The sequence below is a fragment of the Mauremys reevesii genome, linkage group 16 (genome assembly GCF_016161935.1).
Source record: "Mauremys reevesii isolate NIE-2019 linkage group 16, ASM1616193v1, whole genome shotgun sequence".
In the NCBI taxonomy this organism is placed as follows: Eukaryota; Metazoa; Chordata; order Testudines; family Geoemydidae; genus Mauremys; species Mauremys reevesii.
Genome location: NC_052638.1, coordinates 34,284,989 through 34,310,587, shown reverse-complemented (window position 1 = coordinate 34,310,587; position 25,599 = coordinate 34,284,989). Strand labels below are relative to the sequence as shown.

The following is a 25,599-nucleotide window of genomic DNA, read 5'->3' as shown; positions in this document are numbered from 1 at the left end:
AGATATATAACATGGAATTGTCTCTCTTTCCTAACTGAATGAAAGCACTAGCATTTCCGAGGCAAACACACAGACATCTATGATCTAAAATTTTGTTTCACAAAGTCAAGACTGGAGCACTCGAGTGTTGATAAGCAGCAATCACTAAAGAGGTGTGATGTGACCAAAGAAATTCATTTCAATGTCTGAAAATATTTGCAGAGTTTTGCATTGCAGTTCTTACCCCGAGATGACAATATGCCTTCTAAAATAAGGAAAACATGGTTGACTAAGCCATAAACCAGCATGTAAAAATAGCAGGAAGGCAAATGCATTCTAAGGAGGCCTCTTCACGCATCAGAACTCACATTCTTCTCACAATGACATAACCTGCAATTTCAGAATTAGTCAGCACTGCTTCCGTCTCGGTCCTTCTGTCTGCAAAACACATACCTGAGTTGACCACAGGTTCAGCTGCTTGAGCGAAGGCAGTTTGATGAGGTGCTCAGCACAGGCACTCGTTACATTGGTGAAGGCTAGGCTGAGGTTTTCCAAGTTTCCAAAGGATCCTGAACTTAATAACCGGGCCAGGTCCGCATCCTGAAAGCAAATATCAGTGTGATAAACAGGAGAATACTCGGCCTGCAACCATCTGCGGTAACCTGACTGATATACTGGCCAGCAAGTGTTGCACAATTGCGCCGCATATTTATAGCGATAAACCACAACTACTCTGCATGGTTGCTTGTTTGGCAAAGAGCTGAACACTTGTGGCAGCACTGCCTCATAAACCCTTGGAAAATGAACCCAGCTGAGTCTAACATTACAACAAAATCTTCTTTGCAAGTGTTGTTATGGAAGCTGTGGGATTCATTGTCAGATTACCCACAAGACATGTTATTTACCCAGATCCAAAGTCTATTCCATTTCAAGTTCTAGGCCCCAATTCTGCTCCGCTCAATTAACTGCTTCACTGGCATTAATCAAGGTGTACGTCATTGTAGCCAACTTTAACGGTGATTGTCTGTTTCAAACTTTCAAACGCAGAGTCCAGAATCAGACATTCTGAAGTTTGCTTAAGTTTTCTGTAAAATCCTGCCCTCAAATCCACACACCAGATTCTACTGTAAATTCCAAATCTACGCATGGATACGACTGACAATCTGAGCTGCACTTACAGTGGCACTAAAAACTGCTGCACAGACCTAAAAGCGCAAATTTCCCCTTACTTGTAGAATCCCCAATGGAATGGCTGCCCTTTAGACTGGCAAAATTACTGGGGCCAATCTCTCCCTGTGCACCCTGTGCCAACGGTACATCAGTATGTCTAAAAAAGGAAAGACAAAGCCTATTTTTTCTATTAACAAGACTAACTTACTGTGGATTTGGATGGCAGTGTTAACCGTGTGGGACCACCTTTCCTTTGCTGTAACAGAGAACATACTTAGGTTACACAGGCCATTGTCCGCATTTCAGATCTCAACCAGAGTACAGCAAGTTTTTAGTCAGAACATGCTCTGCCCCAGTTCCTAAGCTTCTTGCCAGTTCACCCACCAGCTTGCCTTGTTCTTCTAGGTGGACTGAATTTATTCTCAAAGTAAGCAGCAGCAATGGAACAAAGATAGGTTTGTTGCTGCTGAAGCGAGTTCCATGCTCGAGCACTTGATGCTTTTTGGTGCAATGCTCTGCCTGGGTTCAACCTGGCAATATGAGGTTAGCCTCATTGATGAAATAACCCTGTGAAGCGGGGATAAGATGTAGGAACAGGGTAGGATTCTGCTGCTGGTCAGAGCATTCATTTTATTTTAGTAAATCATTGTCAATCTGTGCACGTTCTTTCTTTGGACAGAGTGGAGAGACAGAGACAGAGAGAGAGTAAAAAGAGATAGGATGTTTGGAAGGACCAAGAGGAATCACTGCAAAATGGACAAAATTCATTTTGAATTTGTAACTCTCGTGTTTAAAACCAGGAAATTCAACACGAGGAACTTGTTTACAAGCTTTAATGCTGCTTGAACTCGTCAGACCATTTGATTTAGGCCTCAGGTCCATCACCTGGGATCTGAACAAAGCACTAGAGCTGCATCCCAAAGATGATGATGTGAAGTTCTAAGCACTTCAAAATGCCAGGCTGTGCTGCAACCCAAATGCCACCTGTGTGTAATAAGGTAGCAGGATGTGACAATCCAACGTACAGTCCGATGTCACCATTGTTCTTTACGCTGGTTGGAGACAGGTTATTGAATCTCATACAGGAGCATAATATGTGCTCAAACTCACAGAAATATCACACTAGGGATACATGTACAGTGAAATCCTCTGATTACAGTTCCCACTCTACTGCTCCAGGGAACGTCACACCCTGGTTGTCTTTCCTTTGTACCTCCATTTCTGGAGAGTCCAGGCTGCTATGTACTGTGGCAATATCATATGCAGGGTGACATACCAGTTCTTTTAATTCCCTCTGCCTGTCGCACAGCTGTTCATACATTCTCTTTCCCACGTCCGTGCTTTCCAGGGTAGAGATGATCTGGAGCTGCGTGTCATTGTTGTCGATGATGTTATATTCCAGCATCAAACACAGAATCTAGCAGGAGAACAAAAAAAGAAGATCACTCAGTGGGAGCTTTGCGATTCATTTCTGATTAATATCTTGATTGTGGTGAGTATCCTGGGATAGACACGAACTACAGGGTGAAATTCTACAGTCTGCATTATTATGCAAGAGGTCAGCCTAGGTGATCTTAATGGCCCCTTCTGGCCTTAAAATCTACAAATCCTAATTTATTGATGGTAAAGAATGGCTTTTGGTCTCTGAACACGTGACCTATCCACCCTACCCTCTACGTCTGTCCTCTTCAGTCATTCAATAGCACATGACAATTAAAAAACGTAGCTTTTCTCTCCTGATCATTTTTGACTGATTTTCTCTTTTTACCAAAATCTATTTAAAAATGTAAAATTCAAGCATCAGAAGAACTCAGGCAACTTCAGTCAGCAAATCCCCCACTATTGAAGGGATTAATAATAAATAATAAATGATAACAATACCTAAAGGCTCTTCTAGAGCATTTTTCACCAATTGCTCTCAAAGTGCTTTTATGAATAGGTCAGTATCATTATGTCCCATATTAGAGATGGGGAAATTGAGGCATAGAGCAGTGAAGTGACTCGCCCAAGGGCACCTAGTAGGGCACTGGCTGAGCTGGGATCAGACACCCCAGCCCCCGAGTCTGCTGAGTCCTAGTCAGCGCTCTACCCACTGAGCAATACTGCCTCTTAATATAGATACAATTAAAATTACCTAAAGTAAATGAAATAAGCTAGTGAAGAACTAAAACTCCTTCTCCCTATTTAATCATCTCATATTTCCCTCTGAACCAAAACATAAAGCCACATTTCCAGAGACGCCTCCTCTAAAAGGCACCCACAAAAATGACATGGCACACCTCTTAGTGCAAGACCAATATGCCACTCCATGCACTAAAAGTGCACATTGGTGCAAACAAATGACAATTTCCAATGCACTTTTTACCTGGATGCTAATTTTGCAGGTGCAGTTTAAAATACTCTTTCTGAAAGTGTGACCCCATAAAATATATGATTAGCTATGAGAAATACATGTTTTTTAACATTTGATGGAGCCTATAGATGGAGTTTTATGTATAAAAGTTATGCAGGGCATCTGAATGTCTTTAAAAGCTTCTGTCCTGTCCTGCACTACGTATCTCCCCCTTCCATACACTGCTGAACTAGACATCAGCCTCCTCAAGGACTGGCTGTGCTGGTTCCCTAGCCCTCACAACCCCTCTGCCTTTGTCTGTCCTATTCTACGCAGCCATTGCAATCACTGTCATTTCTTGATTCAAAAGCACACAACATCATGGAACCTCTGACTGACTACAGTGAACATCTTTCCGAATGTATCTACAGCCACCTTTCATGTATCTCATGCTCATAATTGTGGCAAAACAATATTTCACAGCAACCTCATAATCAAAAGAACAGAACATCCCTCACTTATTTGTTTGATTTTACTATACAATAGCTTTAAAGTTGGCCTAATGCTTCTATAATCCCAGTAGGTCTTGTTCTGGGAGAGGCAGTCAAGGATTCTGATACGATTTATTGCCCACAAAACATATCTGAGTGGTTACTCTAGGAATTACCTCCACCATGGTCTGGTTGCCCCTCAGAGCCAGGAGCATGCAGGGTCCAAGTTTGTTTTCAGCCAGCGAAAGCAGGAATTTTTTGGTCTTATAACAAGACCCCATTAAAATATGAACCTGTTTAGAAGAGAAGAGAGGTAAAGATTAGAGAAGTAATATGGATGTCCCTAAAACAGTCAAAGAGCCACATCCCATCTACTGCAAGGGAAATGGTAGCAGTCATTACTGTGACAAAGCGCTTGCGATATTTCAATAGCTTCATTGCAAAGGCGGCCATCTTTGCATGCCTGAATGATCCTTTGATCGCTCGTTGATTTCAATGGGACTAATTCACTGAGAAAAGTGCTACCCAGCATGAGTCGTGGGAGCAGATTCTGGCCCTTAGTGAATATACGGTTATTGAAGGAGCTGAACTGACAGTTCAGGAAAAGTCCTCCAATTACCCAAGGACAAGTGGGCAGTGGCAGTGCAGTCTTCCCCACAGAGCCCTGACCTGGAGGGACAGGAGAGTAGCCCAAAGGCAGCTTTCATTCTCATTTGTAGTTCAGTTTCTCTTCTCGGATGGCCAAGAAGGAAGCCGGGTGAAGTACTGGGGTGGTATTGGCAATCAACCCATTTCATAGAGGCCACTGGATCGCTGCTGATGGCTTTTGCTTCGTGCTGCTGACCTAGCTGGATGAGAGCCTCTGAGCGAGGCGAGTAAGTCTTTCTGACAAGGGACACCACCACCTGTTCCCTGGAACAAGAGGTTAGCCTATCAGAGTGGCTGCTTAGAAAACTGGGGTGTGCATGTGTGAGAGGAATGCCTTGGGAAGGCAGGGTTCCCTCACAGAGGTCAAAGGAGTGAGCTGAGCCAGAAGCTGAGAAACTTCCATTTCTTTTCCCATTCATGAGACATTGTTTTGCTTTCTCTTCCACACATTTTTTTCCCCCTTGAAGATAAGACTTCACTGAGTCCCTCTTCGTTCTTCTCTGCTGAGTCATTCCACCAGCTCACAGACTCCATATTCTACAGCCAATCTCAGAGCCGTGACATCACAATATACGCAGAGATAGTTTTATGCCAGGAATGCAAAGTCACTTGCAAAATTCAGTCAAGAAACTAGACTCCTCCCATAGAAGAGAATGGCAAAGACCTTATTCTAATTCCAGGGTGTCTGGAATGGAGAGTGGGGGAGTCTTGGACTTCTCTCACCATGGCACTGCACATAGAATGCGATTCAGAAATCATGCATTGCCTTCCTCGCAGAACAGTGTGTGACCTTTTACAGCTTCTCCTGGGTGAAGCTGACACTGGGCACAGCATGCAGTGAGAGCTGCATCTCTCTGGAGCTAACAGCATGGCTATTCCACAGCAGATAGACCATTTCGACACAGTGGCCACATATTTTGCATAAGTCTTAACGAAAATTTGGATGTGTGTGTGCGTGCAAAGAATACTATGCAACAGATGGAGGACAAATGGGGTTTGAGGTATGATTTCTATACAGACTCCATATAGGGTATGGCCACAGAAGCTCATGGCCTTAGATGTTTTAGAGGAGATCCATATTATAAGCTTTGCCCCAGGCCTCATGAAGTTCCTCAGTGCTACCGCGATATTGGACTCTGCTAGAGAACAGCTGAAACCTCATGGAAAACACTGACAATTATTCTACAGCAGAAGCCATTCTGCACACAGAGTAGATCATATACTACTGTATCGTTTTTCATGCCTCATTTTATTGTCAGCGAGGACTTTCCATTAACAAAGGATCATTGTTTCCTAAGTGTTGATTTGCTGCTGCTGTCTGTAAGCGAGGCACTGTCCAAGCCAAAAGGGTCTCATTTTCAGGCAAACGTCCCTATTAATATTTTTTTTTTTTTTTTAAGAGCAGGAAAAAAAAATACTAAAATGCTAAGGTTCAAGTCAGAACAGGATTTTTTTCAAGCTTTACAGTTAGTCATTCATAGCTCTTTAAATATTTATCAATATCCTTTTAAAGAGCCCAGGCTGTGCCATAGCGCTATGGGCTAGGAGCATCGTGCTTTCTCATGCTACCGTGGGCTTGTCAATGCCATGCAGTCACACAGCTCCCTCAAGAGCAATGATTCAGTTTTAACAAAGACAGGGATTAGGACTGGCAAGGACAGAACGCAGAAGCGAAAAAGCTAAGCTGTGACCAGGATCTGGTTCACAATTGGCTGATCAGCTTGAGTTTCAGTGACTGTACAGATGGGCATGTAGGTACTTACATCACCCAAGAGAATCATTTTCAAAAATGTCTATGGGACTTAAGCTCTTAAGTTAGTGACAGATCACTGTCGGATCTGAGTGCCTCACAAACATTAAGACAGGTCTCCTCACAACAGGAAGTGGGGAAGGAATATCTCCCCGCTTTACATTACGCATTGGGCACAGAGGGATGTAAGCAGCTCACATAGGGAAGTCTGTGGCAGAGCCAGGAAATGAACTCAGATCTCCTGTGTCCATTGCCATGATTTCTAACAGTAACAATAACTGGCAGCACAATGTTGATGTTCTCCAATTATATCCCCAAGAAGAAAACAGAATATGAAAACATGTAGATGGAGAGGAGACGCTAGACAGAAATGTTAAAATGTGTGTGTTCCATTGGTTCCACTGTTTCGGTTTTGTTGAAAATCCACAGTAACCTACAATCCTCAGACCGACGGCTTTGGAGGTGGGTGTCATGAACAAAATCCCTTTAGGTGACTGTATTTTACTGACAATCAGATCATTAATGGTGATCACCACCCAATGGGAGTTTTGGGGGTGGGAGTGTGATACCAATAAAATAAATGGGTCAGATTTTCAAAAATGAGAATGCAAATTCAGTTATTTGCATGTGCAAGCACATCCGTCTGTCTTTTATTGTGCTAGTGCCCGTCTCTGCCATACAAATGCTCAGTCTGCATGTGCAAAAGTGTGGATGCCACTCCTGCACTGTGTGAGACAGCATCCACTTCTGAAAATGGAGCTCCTAACTTCCTTTTAAAAAACACCCGTTTCTGTTTGTTTTAAGGCTGTGTTGAAGGAGCTTATTCAATGATCTATAAACACTACGGGTATGGCTTTCTTGTTAACATACAAGCCAAACTGCCATTGTAAGTGAGAACAATGGATTACAACTGGTTATATGAAGGGTTGGATTTACTGGTTAAACACTGATGGTTCACAGTGTCATAATTTCGCAAGACAGGGACAAAGCAAATAAAGCTACTTATCACCAGCTACATATTGGCTAAAGACTACAAAGAAATTACTAAACTCACGTTATTGCAGACACGTACCATACTGGCAAATAGTTCTCCGTCGTCATCACAGGCCACTCCCCCAGGACTGTATAGCTGGAACCAGCCATCTTTGCCAGCCCGCACACTCAGCAAACACGAGTGGACCTGCCAGACAAAGCAAAGCAAAGACACTTGGAAGGTTAGGGTTACCGCCAATATTCTCAGCACGTCCAGCATGTCACCTAGCATCCCCAGAGCAGCCACTCCACAAAGCAAGGGGGATTCCTCTTTTGGTGTTAATATTATTATTTACAGAGCTGCAGGCAATTCATGATTTTTGCATCACTCAACGGAATCAACACTTGAACAAGGAGTGGAACTCTATCAATGCTGGCTGAACAGCTCTTTTCATTTCCTTCACACAGAGCTCAAAACAGCATTAATCTAGAGCAGCTCCACTAGAAAACAAAAGGCTTAAATAGCTGAGCTCCCTTCACCACGTGTGTGTTCGTTTCTGGTGTGAGCGGAACACCAACAGTGGCAGATTGAGGCTTGCTCATTCGACTTATGAAATTTTGTTATTCTTCCTGCTGCTATGAAACCTCACCAGATGCAAGGAGTCTTTAAGAGGAGTCCTCCCCCTTCTTGGACTCTGATGCATTACAGCAAGACTTAAACTTGTGACTTTCTCACTTTAATAAGCATAGCTTTATTTCAGGTTTTTGGTGAGGGGGAGCTGAAGCTAATTAGCTTGCATTTGGGTACATAATAATCTTGGACCAAATTAATCAGTGGTGTAATTCTACAGAAGTCAATGTGGTTACCCCAGAGTGGCGAGTTTGACTCAGAGTCTAAAAAAAACCCCCCGACTGCCAAAAATTCTCAGCACGGACGACAATTCAGGTTCAGCTTGCTCCTGGCCTGTAGTTCTGTGGTAGCTCTTTTTCACTGCATGCTGATATAGAAGATTAATGGTGAGGAGAGGCCCTGTCTGAATCAGCTGCAGCTGACTATGTTAAACAAGTTACATATGTGGCTGTGAAGCAGTCAGCCGTCATGACGCAAGAGCTATGCACTGATTCCAGGAATACCCTCCTTTGTTCATGAGAACAAAGTCACTGGCACCCAACGAAACTGAAACGCAGCTAAACAAAAACTTGTTGTTCTGTAAATCACAGGATCCAGAGCTTGCTGCTCCCCTGTTTTCAACAGACGAGGAAGAGCCTGAGGGAGCATAAAGCAAATAGGAAAATAATTCTTGCTGGTTGCACTTTACTGCAAAGCAATGACATCATCAACTAATTTCTGCCACAGAGGATGGAGGACATGTTTATATACAAGGCAAGAAGCCATTCATAATACTACAGCCTATATCCTGAATGCATTTCGGTTCTCTAGGTGAATCAAGGGCAGCAGACTGAGAACTGCACAGTGCTCTGGTACTTGTACTGCTTCATGCAGGAACGTTTGACAAGTGCACTAACAATCCCTTTGATTATTACTCTGCTTAAATTGGAAAAAGAGACTCACTTCTTGTCTTGGGTCTTCCGCAAATCTCTGAATCACATATTTCAGCTCCCTAAAAAAAAAAAAAAAAAAAAGGATGAAAGCCAACAGTTGATTGCTTGCAGAATTCACACAGGCGTCACATTTCTTGTGGCTTACACTTTAAATTTATATATTTGCAGTTTAGAGAGAAATAAATGGAACAGCGTTCACAAGAAGTAGGTGGTCTAAAAGTGATAGCGCCTATTTAAACAAGGCTTGGAAAGCTTTCGATGATGCACAGTGACAAACTGTTTTGTAAATTCTATCAGTAGCAAATGTCTTTCGTCCATGGACTTTTGCTGCCGCAGTAAATTACGAAGTAAACCACATAACTATTACTAACAGAACATACGCTCAGACCATCACAGACAAAAATATTGGAGACAAGACGCCAATCGACCCACCCTTGCTAGTGCTGACTTGTTTATGGTATCACAGAAAGGCATTTTAAAGAAACAAACACTTACTTTGTGAATTTCTCATGTGCAAGAGCCCTGCAATTAAAAACAGAAAGGTCTGAGAATTTGATTGATTTATTTATTTTTGCAATTCTTACCAACACATTCCCTAAACATGCAAAGCAACTGCAGCCCACAATACTGTAGACATAGACTGAGATAGAAAACCCCCTTCATTTAACAGTTACGAAAAACCAATAGCACAGGGACAAAATCCAGTCGTTTTTACCCAGTCTTTATTTAGACAAAATTCCCATTAAACTTAAATGGAGGTTCATGTCAGCAGAAAGACTAAAGGACTTCACGATTTGGCCACTGAACTTAGATTTGTAAACAGAATTTTGGCTCCCTTAAAGACCCAGGTGTGTTCTTTAATTGCACTACAAGGCCTGGTCACAACTAATTAGTGTCGTACATCATTAAAGCAGTTGTTGGTCATTTTGTAAAGTGCATTGCATCATGGTACTGAGTTATCCTCCCCCCTGGGGAACCCCAGGAAGACTGACTCAGGGAAATGATGCCACTGTTTCATATTTCCCAAGCCATCCTATAGCCCAGGTAGCATGATGCAGAGCAGCTGGACCTTGCTACTTCAAGGCACTGGGTCACTGGGGGACATGATAAGCTAGCAAATTGTACAATTATAGGCTGTAATGTTCACCCTTGGAGAGTTACATTTTATAAACAATAGTGCTCATTAATAGGTTTCCAAGGGAACTTGGCTGCTCCCTAGGTGGCAGGGCAGCTTCTTCTTTCTGTCAAAACACCATAATACAGACAATTTAAGTCTTGATCACGTGGATGAAACGTCCTTGGATAGTAAGTCATGCACTTCCTCCTCACCCACTACAACTCCCCCCTCAGTGTATCAAATTGCTCATTCCTCTCCATGATTGTCTTGGAAAAAAGGGGAAAGGGACACAGGGCCAGGAAAACTTTATGCCTCTCTTTTTCTGTGGCCACATGGTACAAGTTCCATTGGACTTTTCCAAAGTACAAGTTCTCCAGTGCAACAAGGTTTAACAGACTGTAGAGATTGTACCATAAAACAATCACACCAACAGGGATCTCAAACAATCTGGTGCTGTGAACTTACTCCTTGGGAAATGGGATAGGTTGAAGCAAGCTGGCCAGAGCTGGTCTCCAGTCATCATAGTCCGACCTAGGAGAGGAAAATTGTTATTAGCACCAAGATGTTTTAATACAGACTGTCAGCAGTTGGTTCAATGAGTCAGAAGTCATTTACTGTAAGCAGCAGCAACTTCTCTGATTTACTGAAGCACTCTAATGATCTAGGGTGACATTTTCCCTTTTCATTTTCAGCATGTTCTCTAGCATGGCACAATAAATCAAATATTTACAATGAAATGCTGAGACTTGACCTCCAGAGTCCTCCTCCATGTCACCAGAAAGACGTTAGTTGTTTACGAGACCTTCTAGCATTTAATTGCTAGGTAATATTTTCATCTAACTTTGAACTGCAGTTACGAAGCCGTTATTATTTACATCTCCACTCTGAACTTTAATCAGACCTTTTTTTTTTTTTTTTTTTAAATGGTGGAGGGTGGGGGATGAGCCAGATTACAAAGCTGCCTTCACATTTGCCCTACAAGTACCAAGTGCAATTTTATGGCCTGGTTCATAAAGGAATTGCATATAGTTAATTTGAGATTTCTGTGAACTTCACTTGGTGCGCACTCACAACTCATTAGACCGTTTTTCCTTCCGCCTCTCAGAAGCAGCCGCTCCATTATACGACAAAATGGCATGCAACCAATGGAATAAAAGAGTAAACTCTCTGCTCCAGAGAGGAAAGTATGCCCAAAGAAAAAGAAATTAAAACACTCGGCACATGGGAAAGATGCCATTCAAATCAGACAAAGACCAAGGGATGATTTAGATCATGAAAGGGAAAAGACAGCATTGTCATTTTCCAAAGACATTTTTTGCACAGATACATTTTGTTTTGAAAATACTTCAGCAGTGTTGTATGTGTGTCTGGGGAGAGGGAAGGCATAGCAAAAGAGGGTAGAGGACAAGAGATCTATTTAAGTTGATCTCACACAAAAAAAGAGAAAGAATTAATAAGTGGAAATATCTCCCCTCTGTAAAACATTAGTAGGATGTATCCTGCTACTTGATTCATTTTATTTTCATCTTCAATGTCTGTAGACATAGTTGACCTTATCTGAGGTGCCTTCCAAAGGAGGATGTTCACGTGAACCGGGCTAGAGGGAATGATCAGCTGTCCTTTGCTGGAAAATCAATTCCCTCAATCTGCCCACCAGGTGGGAACGGCTCGAATGGATGGGTCAATAGGGAGAAGCAGGGAAAGTATGTTTTGGATGAATAATACTCCACGCTCTTTCATCAAGGGATCTCAAACAACAATTAGTTAATTAGGCCACACAATATGCTGTGCAAAGAGTATTACTACAACCATTGTATAACCATTTACAGATGAGTCAAATGAAGCAAAGAGAATGTAAATGATTTGACAAGTCTGTGGCAGAACTGGGAATAGAACCCAAGAGTCCTGATGCCCAATTCTCTGTCCTAAATACTAACACTCCCACTTATTATTAGTGAGAAGTCCAGGAGCTCCTGGCCGAAACATAGGCTGATCCCAAGCTAAGCTCTTAATCTGAGACACAAACTGTGGAAGATCTAAAAAAGACAGCGTAGGAGAGATTTTAGCTCTTCCTAGCACTGTTGCCTTTTAGATTGGTTTTAAAAGCTAGGAGAGTAGGGACTCAAGCTTCATTTCAAACTTGGCACAAAATTATGATGTCTCTTTAGAGATGAACAAAGCGTAATGTTCTCGGATGTTCATCGTGTACTGATAACACTAAGATCACACTCAGTTAACAGGCAATAAACACAGGAACCCACCCAGCAGTTATAAAAAACAGAAGAAGAGGTTCTGTCCCAGAGAGAAGAAAATATAGACAAGAGCTGTGTCCAAAGGGCCTAGCAGCCTTCCCTAGTGGAGCCAAGTCAACCCATCACATATAAAACAGATTTTCCACAATCTTTCAGATACACAGTTTAACATACAGTAAAATCCAGTCCACTAAACATCAATGACGCAAAGAAAATCTGCACGCATGAATATAGGATTATTAACAACAATGTAAGGAGCTGATGAAATTCCAACGCGAGACAATCAAAATGATCAAATTAACAAGGGAGGCAAATAAATATAGCCAAGCGTATTATGACTCCAGCTCACTGGAAAACCTGGAACCCTTTTCTGCTATGGCTTCCAGTTCTTTAGAGCAACAAACACCACAACCCCTTGGGAGTCTGAAGGCATAAAAATACATATATGAGTGATCCAAGAGCCCTGTGAGCTAGGATAGTCCCATATCCTAGTGGTCTCTCTTTCACCCTACCATGTAGGAGACCTGGGTTCAATTCCCACTTTAGGCACATTTCTGTCATATGACATGTGTAACTCAGTGAGGAAACATGATAATGAAAGGCACGTGTTTTTGGTTCCAGTACTCCAGAGAACAGCCTGCTTTTTCATGATCATATAATCAGTAGCACATTTACATTCTGAGCAGCTCCTCCTAGCAGGCAAAGGGTCTCAAATACTGTGGCCAACGTAGAGTTTAGGGACATGATTTAGAGATTTCCCCCCCGTCCCCGCCCGAACGCCCTTGTCAAGAAACAGTAAAATAAATTGGTGTAAGGTGGCAGCATGACTCAGTTTTCTCCAGGACTTCAAACAAACAACAGTTGAGAATCTTGGCTATGTCCTCTAATAAATCCAACTTGTTTATTGCCCTCTTGTTATCTTCAGTACTTGAGGCACAAAGCAAATCTCATGTCAAGGTACAGTGCTCTGCAACAGAAAGCCCCAGGTCTCTGCCAGTGATTCTAAAAAGCATCAGTCCTGATCTTGCCCTCTGTCACGCTGGTGTAAATCAGGAGCAACCACTGAAGTCAGGGAAGTTACACCGGTGTACAACCAGCGTGAGACCAGAATCAAGTCCACTGCAGCTACAGTGCTCTTTGGGCTTTCATTCACAGAGTTTCTTCCTTAAAACACACAGCACTTTTGTGGACTGTGAGCACAGCTCTCAGCACTGCCAGTTTTACAGACACTAGGCAAGAACGGCACTGAGGCAGCTCCATTATGTGCTTCAAGGGAGCAGGTCCCAAAGAAGGAATTCTTTAGAGGAGCAAGTTTGGTTTTCCATCATCTCCATGTAGGAGTTAATGCCTTCAAATGTAATAGCAGCTGGGGATGGGCCTGCTTGGAAGCATGACTGGTGATAATGCAAGAAAAACACTCTGCACCGACATAGACCCTTTCATTAGAGAATCTCCAGGCCCTTTAACAAACAAATATTAATTAAACCTCACAACAGGCCTGCGAGATATTATCCTTGTTCTACAGATGAGTAAACTTGGGCATAAAAAGGTTAAGCAAAATACATCCAGGCAGTAGCAGAGGCAGGAATTAATCTTGGGAGTCCTGTGCTCTAACCACTAGACCTCTGTATAAGACAGAAAGCCAAACACCTCCTGGACACCATTTATTCACCGTTTGCAATTAATACTCAATCTGCAGCTACATTTTGAAAATTACTGTCACTGGACCTACGACTTGCTCCCAAATAACTCGAGATTAAATACAGTAGAACCTCAGAGTAACGAAATGACCGGTCAACCGCACACCTCATTGGGAATCAGAAATACGCAATCAGGCAGCAGCAGAAGTTCTACTATACATATACTGTTGATGTTTAGATGCAGTACAACCAATTAGAAAAGTGATCCTTTAAACCAGGAGATAGACCATTGCCAAAAGACTGGGCTAAGAAATTCAAGGCTTCTTCAATACCCATTTGAGTTAAGCACCTAAAGATCTTTCCCAACATAAGCTTAAAAGCGTAAACCTACTTTGAGGTTTAATACGTGAAGTCGCTGTGACATCTCAGGTTAAGTTTTACATTGTGAAAATTCTTTCTTGTGCAATCTGGAGAGTTGTGATTATTAATAATATGCACTAATCAATTTTTTTGGCTGATCTTCAAAGGAAATTGGGAGGAGGTAAAAAAGCAGCTTATTAAAGGGGAAGAGAGAGTGAGACATTGCAGACAGAGTCATGCAGAAATCTGTGACTCTCTCTGTTAAAGCTGGGATATTATCTACTTCAAGCAGCACGTGTCATTTGTGGAGGAAGGTCTATGAGGAACATTAGTAATAAACCGGATTCCATTTTAAACACTAGGAAAAAAGCAAACTACCTTAAGTGAACTATTTAGAATTTGGACACGGAAGTGTAATCTGAACATGGAATACAGGTAACCTCTTGTCATGTATCTATCTCCTTTTCTAGTAGAAGTACAGAACCAGACTAACACGGCTACCCCTCTGATACTATCTCCTTTTCTAGTCACTCTTGAGAATTGGTTGTATCAGTCAAATCATGACTACGGAATCATGAAATAACCACTGCAGAAAAACAACAAGAATAAAACTAAAATTTATTAGAAGCCTCCAACTCTCTCTTCAAACACATTCTCACTCTCTACAGATCACATCAAGTTACTGCACTCCCAAGGTTGATTTTTTTCTTTTTTTGGTCCCTGTAAAGCTCTGAAGCCCTGTTGGGCAAGTCAGGGGTCTTTAAAACAGGAAAAAGGAAGGGAGTTGGAGTATCTCTGGTTGAATGTTAACAACCACTGCAATGAGCCAGACAAAGAGGCCACAGCAGGGGAGGGTTAGTGCACAAAGACACAGAAGGCATAATGAAAAGTGCCTATGACAAAATTTCCCATGTAGCTGTTCAATGGTTGCTGAACTGAAAGCTCTGACTTACTAATCACAACCCTTTAATCCCACGGAGGGCCTCTGCGAGAAAGAAGCCCCAGTGCAGCCATTATTCAGGATTTCAGCTTAAAATCCCAAAACATGCAAAAATGAATGTCAGGATTGTGTGTTACTGAGCGTGCAGCTATCTGCAGAGTCCATGGAAAGCTAGGGGCAGACTGGGTATCAGGGTGCTAAATACGTGAAGGCTGTCAGAGTGACCACTTGCCATTGCAAACAAGGTAACGTACCCAGAAAACCGTCTCGCTGTCAGCCCAGAATGTTAGCCACCAATAATAATTAAATCTCTGCCTAAACTGCCTTTGCCTTAGGGCCATCACAATCATCTGCAGGCAGACATAATACATTTTCCTTTCCTGGTATCGCCTTTCACCAAAATGAAAACCTGCCCACATGTCATATGCAGCGCAAACAATCCAAAACATATTAGCAGCCCAGGGCAACCCTGATAAACATGACATCAAAGAATCTGCTTGGGATATTCAGGGTATGGTGCTGACCTATTGGGGAATGCAGAGGAGGCTGGGGAAGCTGCAGTGGACGTGTGCAATCAGAGAACCTGGAGTTATGGGCAGTGTGGATCCAGATTTGGACCGGCACTTCAGGGCTGAAATAATTTTTACTGGGCACTCACTTGGGTCAGTAAGAAAATGCTGCTGCCATTGTCTGAAAAAGGAGCCGGAAGTCTCTTATGCTCAGCATTATTGTTTTAAAGGTAAATGTAGTGCTGCTGGATCGACAGCTCTGGAAAGTGAAGTCCTCTAATGTTCCCAGCAGATACACTGCTGCTATTTGAGCTTTGTAAGTTTCGCCAGGCATCTCTGCCACTGGACTTAACTCTGTCCTGTACTTACCTACATGCATAGCCCAAGTCGAAAGATATTTGGGGCTCTTTTAGGTTTCAAAAGCATCTAGCACATTGTGGACAGCAGTGGAAACAAATAATAATAAAGAGGAAAGATGGTCATGGGAAAATTTACAAGCACCGTGGCTGCTGCCTCTCCTAGTGGCTTCTGCTCTTGCAGCTGGTTTAGCGGCTCTTTCCACTTATATATTAGCCTGGTTGACAATAGTCAATGTCTCCAGACATAAACTGGGGAACACATTTTTCTTTTCTTTTTTGGTAACATAAAATTGCTTATATTCCCTAAAGGTAGGAGAACTCCCACGTAATCTGAAGACTAAGCAATCCCAGAGACCCCTGCATACATGTGCAGCCTGCAACTGGTGCCTCAGTGAGTCAGGCTGCAGGCAGCCTTTCCTTTGCTGTGGATGTACAGACCTCAATATGTGAGCTTAATCAGCCAGCTGAAGTGGAGATACAGCCAAATCTGCCAGCAGATGTTTCCCTCCTTGCAATTTTGCAACTGGGAGATGACCTTGCTGACATTACGCTGGAAATTTGCTCCATGTGGAAGAAAGTTTTTACTGTACGGGAAACTCTTCAGTGTAAGGGAATCATCATCACTTAAACCAGGCACTGGACAATGGCAGGCAGCTCTCTGATGCGCTAACTGAATATTCTCAACAGCAAATTTTCTATCAATTTACCGTAGATTCAAAGTAAAAAATTAAGACTATTTGTCTTTTGGCTGGTATTGACGATATCATCAGGGTCCAGGATCCGTGGGAGTCTATTTGACACTGAGTTTGATCCATCACTATGGGGACAAAAAGCATATTGTATTCCAGGTGAGAATACAGCTTCTTTAAAATCTGCCCTAACTATTGTTCACCTGCCAATACCTGTCAAACAATTAGTACAGGTTTTTCTTTTGGATGATGATGATGTTGTTTCGTTACTCAGGTGGATTTAAAAAAAACAACAACAAAAACCAAAGAGTTATATATATTTGGATCATCAAACATTCCTGGTTCTATCACAGTCATCCCAATGTGGATGACAAAACTGAACTTGGTTAGAGATGAATTTTGTCAAACAGGTGCTCAAGCTTCTGTGTTGCAAAAGTCTGAGTTATTCTAGAGCAGGGGTCGGCAACCTTTCAGAAGTGCTGTGCCGAGTCTTCATTTATTCACTCTAATTTAAGGTTTTGCGTGCCAGTCATACATTTTAATGTTTTTAGAAGGTCTCTTTCTATAAGTCTATAATATATAATTAAACTATTGTTGTATGTAAAGTAAATAAGGTTTTTAAAATGTTTAAGAAGCTTCATCTAAAATTAAATTAAAATGCAGAGCCCCCCGGACCGTTGGCCAGGACCCGGGTAGTGAGTGTGCCACTGAATATCAGCTCACGTGCCACCTTCGGCACACGTGCCATAGGTTGCCTACCCCTGTTCTAGAGGTTACTGAATAACTTTACATTTTAATAGCTCAAAGGTTCTTTGATTCAAAAGTGCCAAGTTGCCAGGAAACAGAAGAACAGGAAATGTCCTCTACTGAAGATAGTTAAGGATTCTTATTTGTGAGATTTTGAATAATTAGCCTAAATAGATTACTCCCTGACGCCTTAAGTTAATTATATAGTAATTAAATAAATAATGAATGTTATTGCATGTAGAACTTCCCAGTTCAGGACGGGTTTGGAAAAACACCCAGAAGGACATTAACTGGCAACTTTGTTAGTAGTCTCAGCAGAGAGGAGGGGTTGAATGGGAATAGAAGGGCATTGGAACTATGTTAAAAGTGGTGCCTTTTCTGTCAGGGTCAGGACATGCCTTCAGAGGAAACTTGCACCGGTTTTCCTGTACCCATTGGTCATGTGCTGTACCCATTTTGTGGACTTGGGTCTCCAGGGTGGCCAATTCAGCAGCACACATGTGCGCGCACACACCCCACGCACCTCCACCCCCACCAGCAGCAGTAATGGCTCCCCATCCCCACTGTTCCAGTTGAGGAGCTTGTTGAAAATACCTGTGGATCGTGTCCCCAACTGTATATTAATGTACAGTATGCAATGAAATCATAGTTCTCTGTACAAGACTTGAGCGCGATGCAGATGCATCATATGGGTAACCTGAGAGTTGGAGGTAGCATGCAAGGAAGAACAAGCCCATTAGTGAATGTGTTTATAAAATGTGTGTCAGCTGCATGATGAAATAAAAACAATAAAACCATCGATGCTTAATGAGAAAAATGAGTAGTGCCCAAGATAGCGTTGGGACTGGGAGTTCATGGTGTTTATGGAAAATATCAAGAGTCAAGGGGACTGGGATGAATATGAGGTATGTCTCATGCATTACCTACGCACACACAGACTCTCAAGATACCAGGTAAACCAAAGCCAAATGCTGTGTTGATCTAACACTAACATTTCTAAGGGGCAGGAAAGAGGAGTCTAGTCAAAGAGGAACCTACTCAAAACTTTGTACTACAGCAGCTTGCTGCTAAGAAGGATAATGACAGCTCCATCTTGGATTTAACTTGCCTTGCCAATAAAATATATAGCCCACATTTTCAGGATCTGTCTGCATATAATCGAAGTGTGCAATGTCTGCAAGTATACCTGCAAATGTGGTAACAGCATACACAAACCATACTCGCACATTTTTATAATTCTGAAAACATGGGCCTCTGCAGGCTTTTGTTTTTAGGAAGTCCTCAGTCATCACATTTTGATGTATTTAATTCCAGGGAGTACATATTAAAATCTTGCCCACGTATTTGGTGAAACTCTGGCCTTGCTGACGTCAGTGACAAAACTCCCATTGACTTTGGCAGAGTCAGGATTTCATCCACAATGCCTTGTAACCCAAACATCTCAGATATCAGTTATTTACCCCTTACAAACACCTCGTATGATTAAAACATTAAAAATGTGGAAACTTTAGTAGGGTTTCCAGCACCACTTTCATTTATTTATTTATGAGCATGAATTTGATCTAGTTGGTATTACTGAAACCTGGTGGGCTGTTTTGCATGATTGGCATGTTAAAAATCAAATGGTTATAACCTATTTAGGAAGGACCAAGTGGGCAAAAGGGGAGGCAGAGTGGCATTCTATGTCAGCAATGGCATTACCTGTTTCCGAGTCACTGACAACACGGAAGAAAATGATCCTGAATGTTACGCATCAATGTGGCTAACAGATAAAGCACAAGATGGGATATTAGTTAATGTCTGCTACAGACCATCAAATCATACTAGGGAACAGGATAACACCTCTTTACACACCTATTTATAATGTGCAGGGGGAAAAGGCTGTGTAATCATGAGGGATTTCAATTTGAGTGACATATGCTGGAGGTCTCATGCTGCCAGCACTAAAAAATATTTCTAAATATATAAATATAAATGACAATTTCCTAACTCAAAGTGTTGCAGCCAATACTGGGTAATTCTATACTAGATCATTTCTTGACAGATAAAGAGAAAATGATCACAGAACTAGAAATTGATAATAGCTTAGGCACAAGTGATCATGACTTGGTCACATTTATAATGTGTAAACAGAATAAAGTCCAGACCAGTAATATATATACTTGGTGCTTTAAAAGGGCCAATTTCACAAAGCTGAAAATAGTTATGAGCAAGATCAGCTGGGAGGAAGAGTTTAATCAGAAAAATGTGAATGATAATTGGGTATTGTTTAAGAACACTTTGCTAGACATCCAAAAACCGCACAAACAAACAAAGAGGCTGTACTGATTTAAAAAAGACCTGGTTAGAGAGGAAATGAAAGCAGCTAAAAAATAACGACAGTAAGGAAGAGCTTTTAAAGTATATTTGGAGCAACAACAACAAAAAAAAAATCCTAACAATGAATGGTATTGCTCCATTATTAGATTGAAATGGTAGAATTATCAATAATAATGCAGAAAAGGCAGAACTGTTCAATAAATATTTCTGTTCTGTATTTGTGAAAACACAGGTGATATAGTCATGTCATATATGCTAATATTCTTCCCATTCCACTAGCATCTCAGGAGGATGCTAAACAGCAGCTACTAAAGTTAGACATTTTAAAATCATCAGGTCCAGACAACTTTCATCAAAGGGTTTTAAACGACCTGGCTATGGAGCTTTCTGGATCATTAATGTTGAATTTCAATAAGCCTGGGAACCCTGGGAAAGTTCCAGAAGACTGAAAGAAAGCTAATATTGCAGCAATATTTAACAAGGGTAAACAGGGTGACTTGCGCTGTTATAGGCCTGTCAATCTGACTTTGATCTCAGGGCAAAATAATGGATCGGCTGATATGGGATTCAATTAATAACGAATTAAAGGACAGTAATATAATTAATGCCAATCAACATGAGTTTATGAAAAATAATCATCAGATGAACCCTGGTATTTTTTTTTTTTAAAAAAAGAGCTTAGAGGTTTGGTTGATAAAGATAATAGTGTTGATGTAATATACTTACTCTTGACTTGATACCCCACAACATTTTGATTAAAAAACTAGAACGATATAAAATTAACAGGGCACACACATTAAACGCATTAAAAGCTGGCTCACTGATAAGTCCAAAAATGTAAATTGTAAATGGGGAATCATCACTGATCGGGTGCATTTCTACTGGGGCCCCACAGGGATCAGTTCTTGGCACTATGCCATTTAATGGCCTGGAAGAAAGCATAAAAATCATCACTGATAAAGTCTGAAGATGACATAAAAAAATAGGGAATTGGTACATAATGAGGAGGACAGGTCACTGATGCAGAGTGATCTGGATCACTTGGTAAGGTGGGCACAAGCAAACAATATGCCTTTTAATATGGCTAAATAATCTTGAAACAAAGAATGTAGGCCATACTTCCAGGATGGGGGACTCTATTGGGGAAAGCAGTGACTCTGGAAAAAGATCTGGGGGTCGATCAGCTGAACATGAGCTCCCAGTACAACACTATGGCCAAAAGGGCTAATGTGATCCTTGGATGAATGAACAGGGGAATCTTGAGTAGAGAGGTTATTTTACCTCTGTATTTGGCTCTGATGCAACAGCTGCTGGAATATTGTCCAGTTCTGGTGTCCACAATTCAAGAAGAATGAATGTTAGCCACCAATAAAAGAGAAGAGCCACAAGAATGATTAAAGGATTAGAAAACATGCCTTACAGTGATAAACTAAATAGATTGAGCTCCTCTGAGTCTAACAAAGAGAAGGTAATGGGTGACCTGATTATTTTCTATAAATATCTATAGGGGGAACAAATATTTGATAATCGTCTCTTCAATGACAAATTCAGACTAGAAATAAAGTGTAAATTTTAAACAGTGAAGGTAATTAACCACTGGAATAATTTACCATGGGTCATGGTGAATTCTCTCTCAGTCCAATTTTAAAATCAAGATTGGATGTTTTTCTAAAAGATCTGCTCTAGGAATTATTTTTGGGAAGTTCGCTGGCTTGTGCTATATGAGAGGTTTAGGCTAGTGATCACAATGGTCCCTTCTGGCCTTGGAATCTATGAATTATGCTGCAACTCAGAAGCAGAATCGAGTGTAAAACCCAGGAATCCTGACATGCCATCCCTTTGGGTCACACACCCTCACTGTTTGAATACATATTCCACTCTAATTTTTCTACTCTACCATGCATCTCATGTTATCCCTTGATTTTACTTATGCACCAGTTGATAATCTAAATTTCTACCCCAAAAATCAGTTCTGAAAATCCTTTCAGTATCAATCCCTCTTGAAAGTATACTTGCTCCAGTGAAACCTAGCCAAAAGACTAGCCTGATTAGGCAACTTCATGTCTCAGAGACCATGTCAAAATATCCTCAAGTGTATGGAATTCAATTGTAATTCATCTTTATCACAAGCATTCTGTAATGGTTTCTTGAGCAGTCGTTTATTTATCTGGGTTTCATTGTACCACATGGACCACCTAATAAACAGAGTAGCTTGTGAGGGAGGGAAGTCTGAACCACCTATAAAACCCAGGCATAACGAGTTGCAAAATGTTAAGGGCTCAATCCTGTGAAGAGCTGAGTTCCTATTGAGGGACACTGGAGCTCACTCAACTCCCACTGAAGTCAATGGGAGCTGTGGTGCTTATCACAACACAGGGTCTTGGCCTAAGGTGGGAGCGTGTCTCTTAAAGCTAGTAAGAGAAGAGCTAGTTCCACCCCCTGGAATCTGTGTTCAATAATCCTAAGTGGTCCAGAGGGGTGAAATGGGAATGTTTTGAGGGTAATAAATGACCAATAGCTGCCAGAAACAATGTCTTGTCTCAATGTACAAATAAGCTTTCCATTTTCATCCTCCGAATACTATTTTTAGAATTTATTGGCAGCACTAGATGCCTCTTTCAGACACTGGACTTCAGTGCTAGCGTTAGATTTACAACCCTGTCTTATCCTGCCGGCTGCACACAGATGTTGGAGTTGACAGACCTCTGGGAAAAGCCCCCTAACTGTTAAGATGATGATGTACGAAAGGCTGTAAAAAGTCACTCACAGCATTTTGAGTATTTCCACGTAGCAGCCGAGGATCCTGTCCGCCTGGGCACTCAGCTCGATGCTCATGGTGCTACAGGTGGGGCTGACCATCAGGCAATCAATCAGGTTCGGCTCACTATCGTTGCCGACATTCGCTGTCATCTTCTGGTTAGCTGTGTTGTTACGCTCCACTTCCACGTGGATCTCATTCGACGTGACAATGACCGATTTGAGGCGAGATTCACTCAAGGTGGCCTCTTGAGAGACCAGGTCGGGACTCGTGTGGAGAAGCCGGAGGGGTAAGTTAGGCTTTCGGTCACATTGCTGCTGGCAGCCGTTCCGAATTTCCTTCAGGCTTGGAGAATTGTCTCGACTGCATTTTAAAGAGAAACTTATAGCATTAGTAGCCAAACATAACAGACATAAGATGGGGAAGACAGTGGGGCTGAGAAGCCAAGTTCTGTTGCTACTGCCCGCCGTATTTTACCCCAGCCCATTTGATTACAATTCTCCTTTTTATCTGGATTACAAAACTTGATGAAAACTATTAAAGCCCCAGAAGGACCATTCCACAGGCCCTTATACTGTGAGGATTTGTACTTTCCATCAGTCTGACTGCTGTGCCAGCTCAACATAAAGGTGCGGGGAATGCCGCACTCCCACCCGAGTTACACGAAGCTGACGTGAAATTCATGTACAAGTGTGCAACTAAATATAGTACATGTCCAGACTCTGGTCTGCAGTCCTCTAGTTAGGAAATTTTGCTGGCTACTAGACAGCCAGCAGACATGGGGAAAATCAGATAGGGATAAATGAGTAGGAAACAAAAACAGAAAGAGCCCTTGATGTTGACTGAAAAACGTAAAAGTACGTCAGTAGCCAGACACTAAGCCCATTTTAACATCGATCTTGTGGTAGCACTGGAATCCGACCGGTTAAATGTCTCATGACAACAGACTGTGGTTGGAAACCAACCCAGGTACGGAGCTAAATTTACACTACAATTTACAGGCGGCCTCCTCTCAGATATCGACACCTCTTTAGAAATCACCGGTCTCCTGGCTGTTAGTATAGCTCACTGCGTGGGGGAGACATTCACTGTGCATCAGAGTTAAGGAACTGAAGTCTACATTTCAACTAGCTCGTCGTTTAGGTCGTGAGCTGTCCCAGTGTCATGAACACACAGCCCCAGATTGGAAGGGACCTTTGTGTGGATGCCTGGGAAGCCTCTTACCTTATGCATCTCTACAGGACCTAGTCACAACTGCAGGTCTCTCCTACAAGGTGATGGGCAGAAGGTGCAAAGGAAGATGAGCACTATAAGGTGTTGAGCTTCACCATCCTGAAAGATGTTGCAGCCTGCACACCCCCTTTCTACACTGGGAACTTGTGAGAAACCTCATATCTGCATTATCTATCTCCCAGTGAGTGGATTACATTGAGGGGGACTAGCCATGGGAATCAAGGGTACTCAGCACTCACAGGACATGCTCAGTTTCTCACAAGATATGTGGGAACAAAAACAACAGGGTAAGGGCTCAACAAACCTGATTCTGTTTATATACACATATACATACATACACCCCCCACACACACACCAGTGTTTGTACATGAGCAGAATATAGTCTGGAAAAGTCATACTGACCTGTTGATAAATTCCTCATAACAAGAATAAATGGCTGCTAAGCAGACAGCTACAAGATTCGGCAGGACCCTGGGATGGGGGCATTGTCCAGTGGGACCGTGCATGCTGAAAAATAAAATAGAAACTATGGTGGTGGGAGGAAGTAACCAAAAGGCGACATTACTGTAATGAAGGTGTCTCTGGGTGACAACATTTTTAGGCAGAGAGGGGTCCCCGAACAGGGAACAGAGATTCGGGGAAGTTCAGGGAGATTGATTTAACCCCAGAAATTCCTACTGAATATGATTGCACTGAGATATGGATCAAGCTGCTCCTGGGTTTATTTACTGCAGCACTGTTGTAGCCGAGATAAAGAAAAACTACCGTGAAGGTTCACAAATAGCAGGGCACTAGATAAGAGTTCTCACTTAAGGGCCTGATCCGAAGGCCACTGAAATGAGTAGGAGTCTTCCCATGGACTTCAACTGGCATAGGATCAGGCCCTCGGTAGGCAAATTTGTGCTGATGAACCTCTAGTTTTTCCTGGTGCTTGCTAGTACTGACAGTGTTTCAACAAACATTGGCCACTCCATGGTTACCCACAAGGAAAATTATATATTTTTTCCTGTCTTTCATCTCAGCCACAAAGAGGAACATGTTCACAGGGTTGGAGACTACTCCATAGAATTAACTGTAACTAACCTATGAATGAACTTCTTCACCACCTCCATGCCAGCATTCAGTTCATTCAAAGCCAGAATATACTCCTGAGTAAACAGCCTCAACCGAGGGCACTTCCCAAAATCCTGTCCAAAAAGGAGACACTCAGTGAAGCCGCTGAAACATGCCTGCAATGTATGTTAAAACTGTGTTTTCAACAGAGATCAGCCCAAGGACATTTGAATTCATTTCATCACTATGCTGACATCTTCAAGAGAACGGCAGGTACCACTGTTCATTGACCATACATTTAGATTAATAATAAAAATGATGCCATATTTTCAAATTCTGTCACCCAAGATATACCTTTGAAATATATGTGTACATGCAAAAGATCACCTTCCGTGTAAAAATGTAGCACTTATACATAAGTTCCAATTTGCACACGCACGGCCCTCTTTTTGCATACTCAAGTGCAATTTCTTGGAGCCACAGTATATCTTTTAGGAAGACACCCACTCTTGAGCTAAATACTGAATGCTGGAGAATGTCCTAGGTAAACTGTTCCAGTGGTTAATTACACCAGTTACAATAGTTGACCATGCAAATAGTCAGTTGAGCGTGTAATTGTCAGGTCTTTTCAAGCAAATAATCACATTCAATCTTTAAAATTCCAGCCCTCCGTTTTATAAACTGGTCCAAAGGGAAATGCTTTGAAAGGTATGGTCTG

The 25,599-nt window shown here is 41.9% G+C and overlaps 1 protein-coding gene across 15 annotated transcripts in view; it reads right to left on the bottom strand.

The window, feature by feature from the left end:
• Positions 1–25,599, bottom strand: part of LOC120384314 (c-Maf inducing protein) — a 173,975-nt gene that overhangs the window by 7,036 nt on the left and 141,340 nt on the right. For 10 of the 15 annotated variants that reach the window (XM_039502813.1, XM_039502817.1, XM_039502820.1 and 7 more), the window contains 11 exons: positions 24,912–25,057; positions 24,231–24,335; positions 22,605–22,958; positions 10,488–10,553; positions 9,401–9,427; positions 8,916–8,964; positions 7,425–7,550; positions 4,149–4,265; positions 2,426–2,566; positions 1,358–1,405; positions 433–579 (listed from right to left, as the gene is read on the bottom strand). In XM_039502813.1, coding sequence (XP_039358747.1) covers positions 433–579; positions 1,358–1,405; positions 2,426–2,566; positions 4,149–4,265; positions 7,425–7,550; positions 8,916–8,964; positions 9,401–9,427; positions 10,488–10,553; positions 22,605–22,958; positions 24,231–24,335; positions 24,912–25,057 — 1,326 coding nt within the window. The remainder of the gene's footprint in view (positions 1–432; positions 580–1,357; positions 1,406–2,425; positions 2,567–4,148; positions 4,266–7,424; positions 7,551–8,915; positions 8,965–9,400; positions 9,428–10,487; positions 10,554–22,604; positions 22,959–24,230; positions 24,336–24,911; positions 25,058–25,599) is intronic. The other 5 variants (XM_039502815.1, XM_039502818.1, XM_039502816.1 and 2 more) reach the window with 3 other exon arrangements.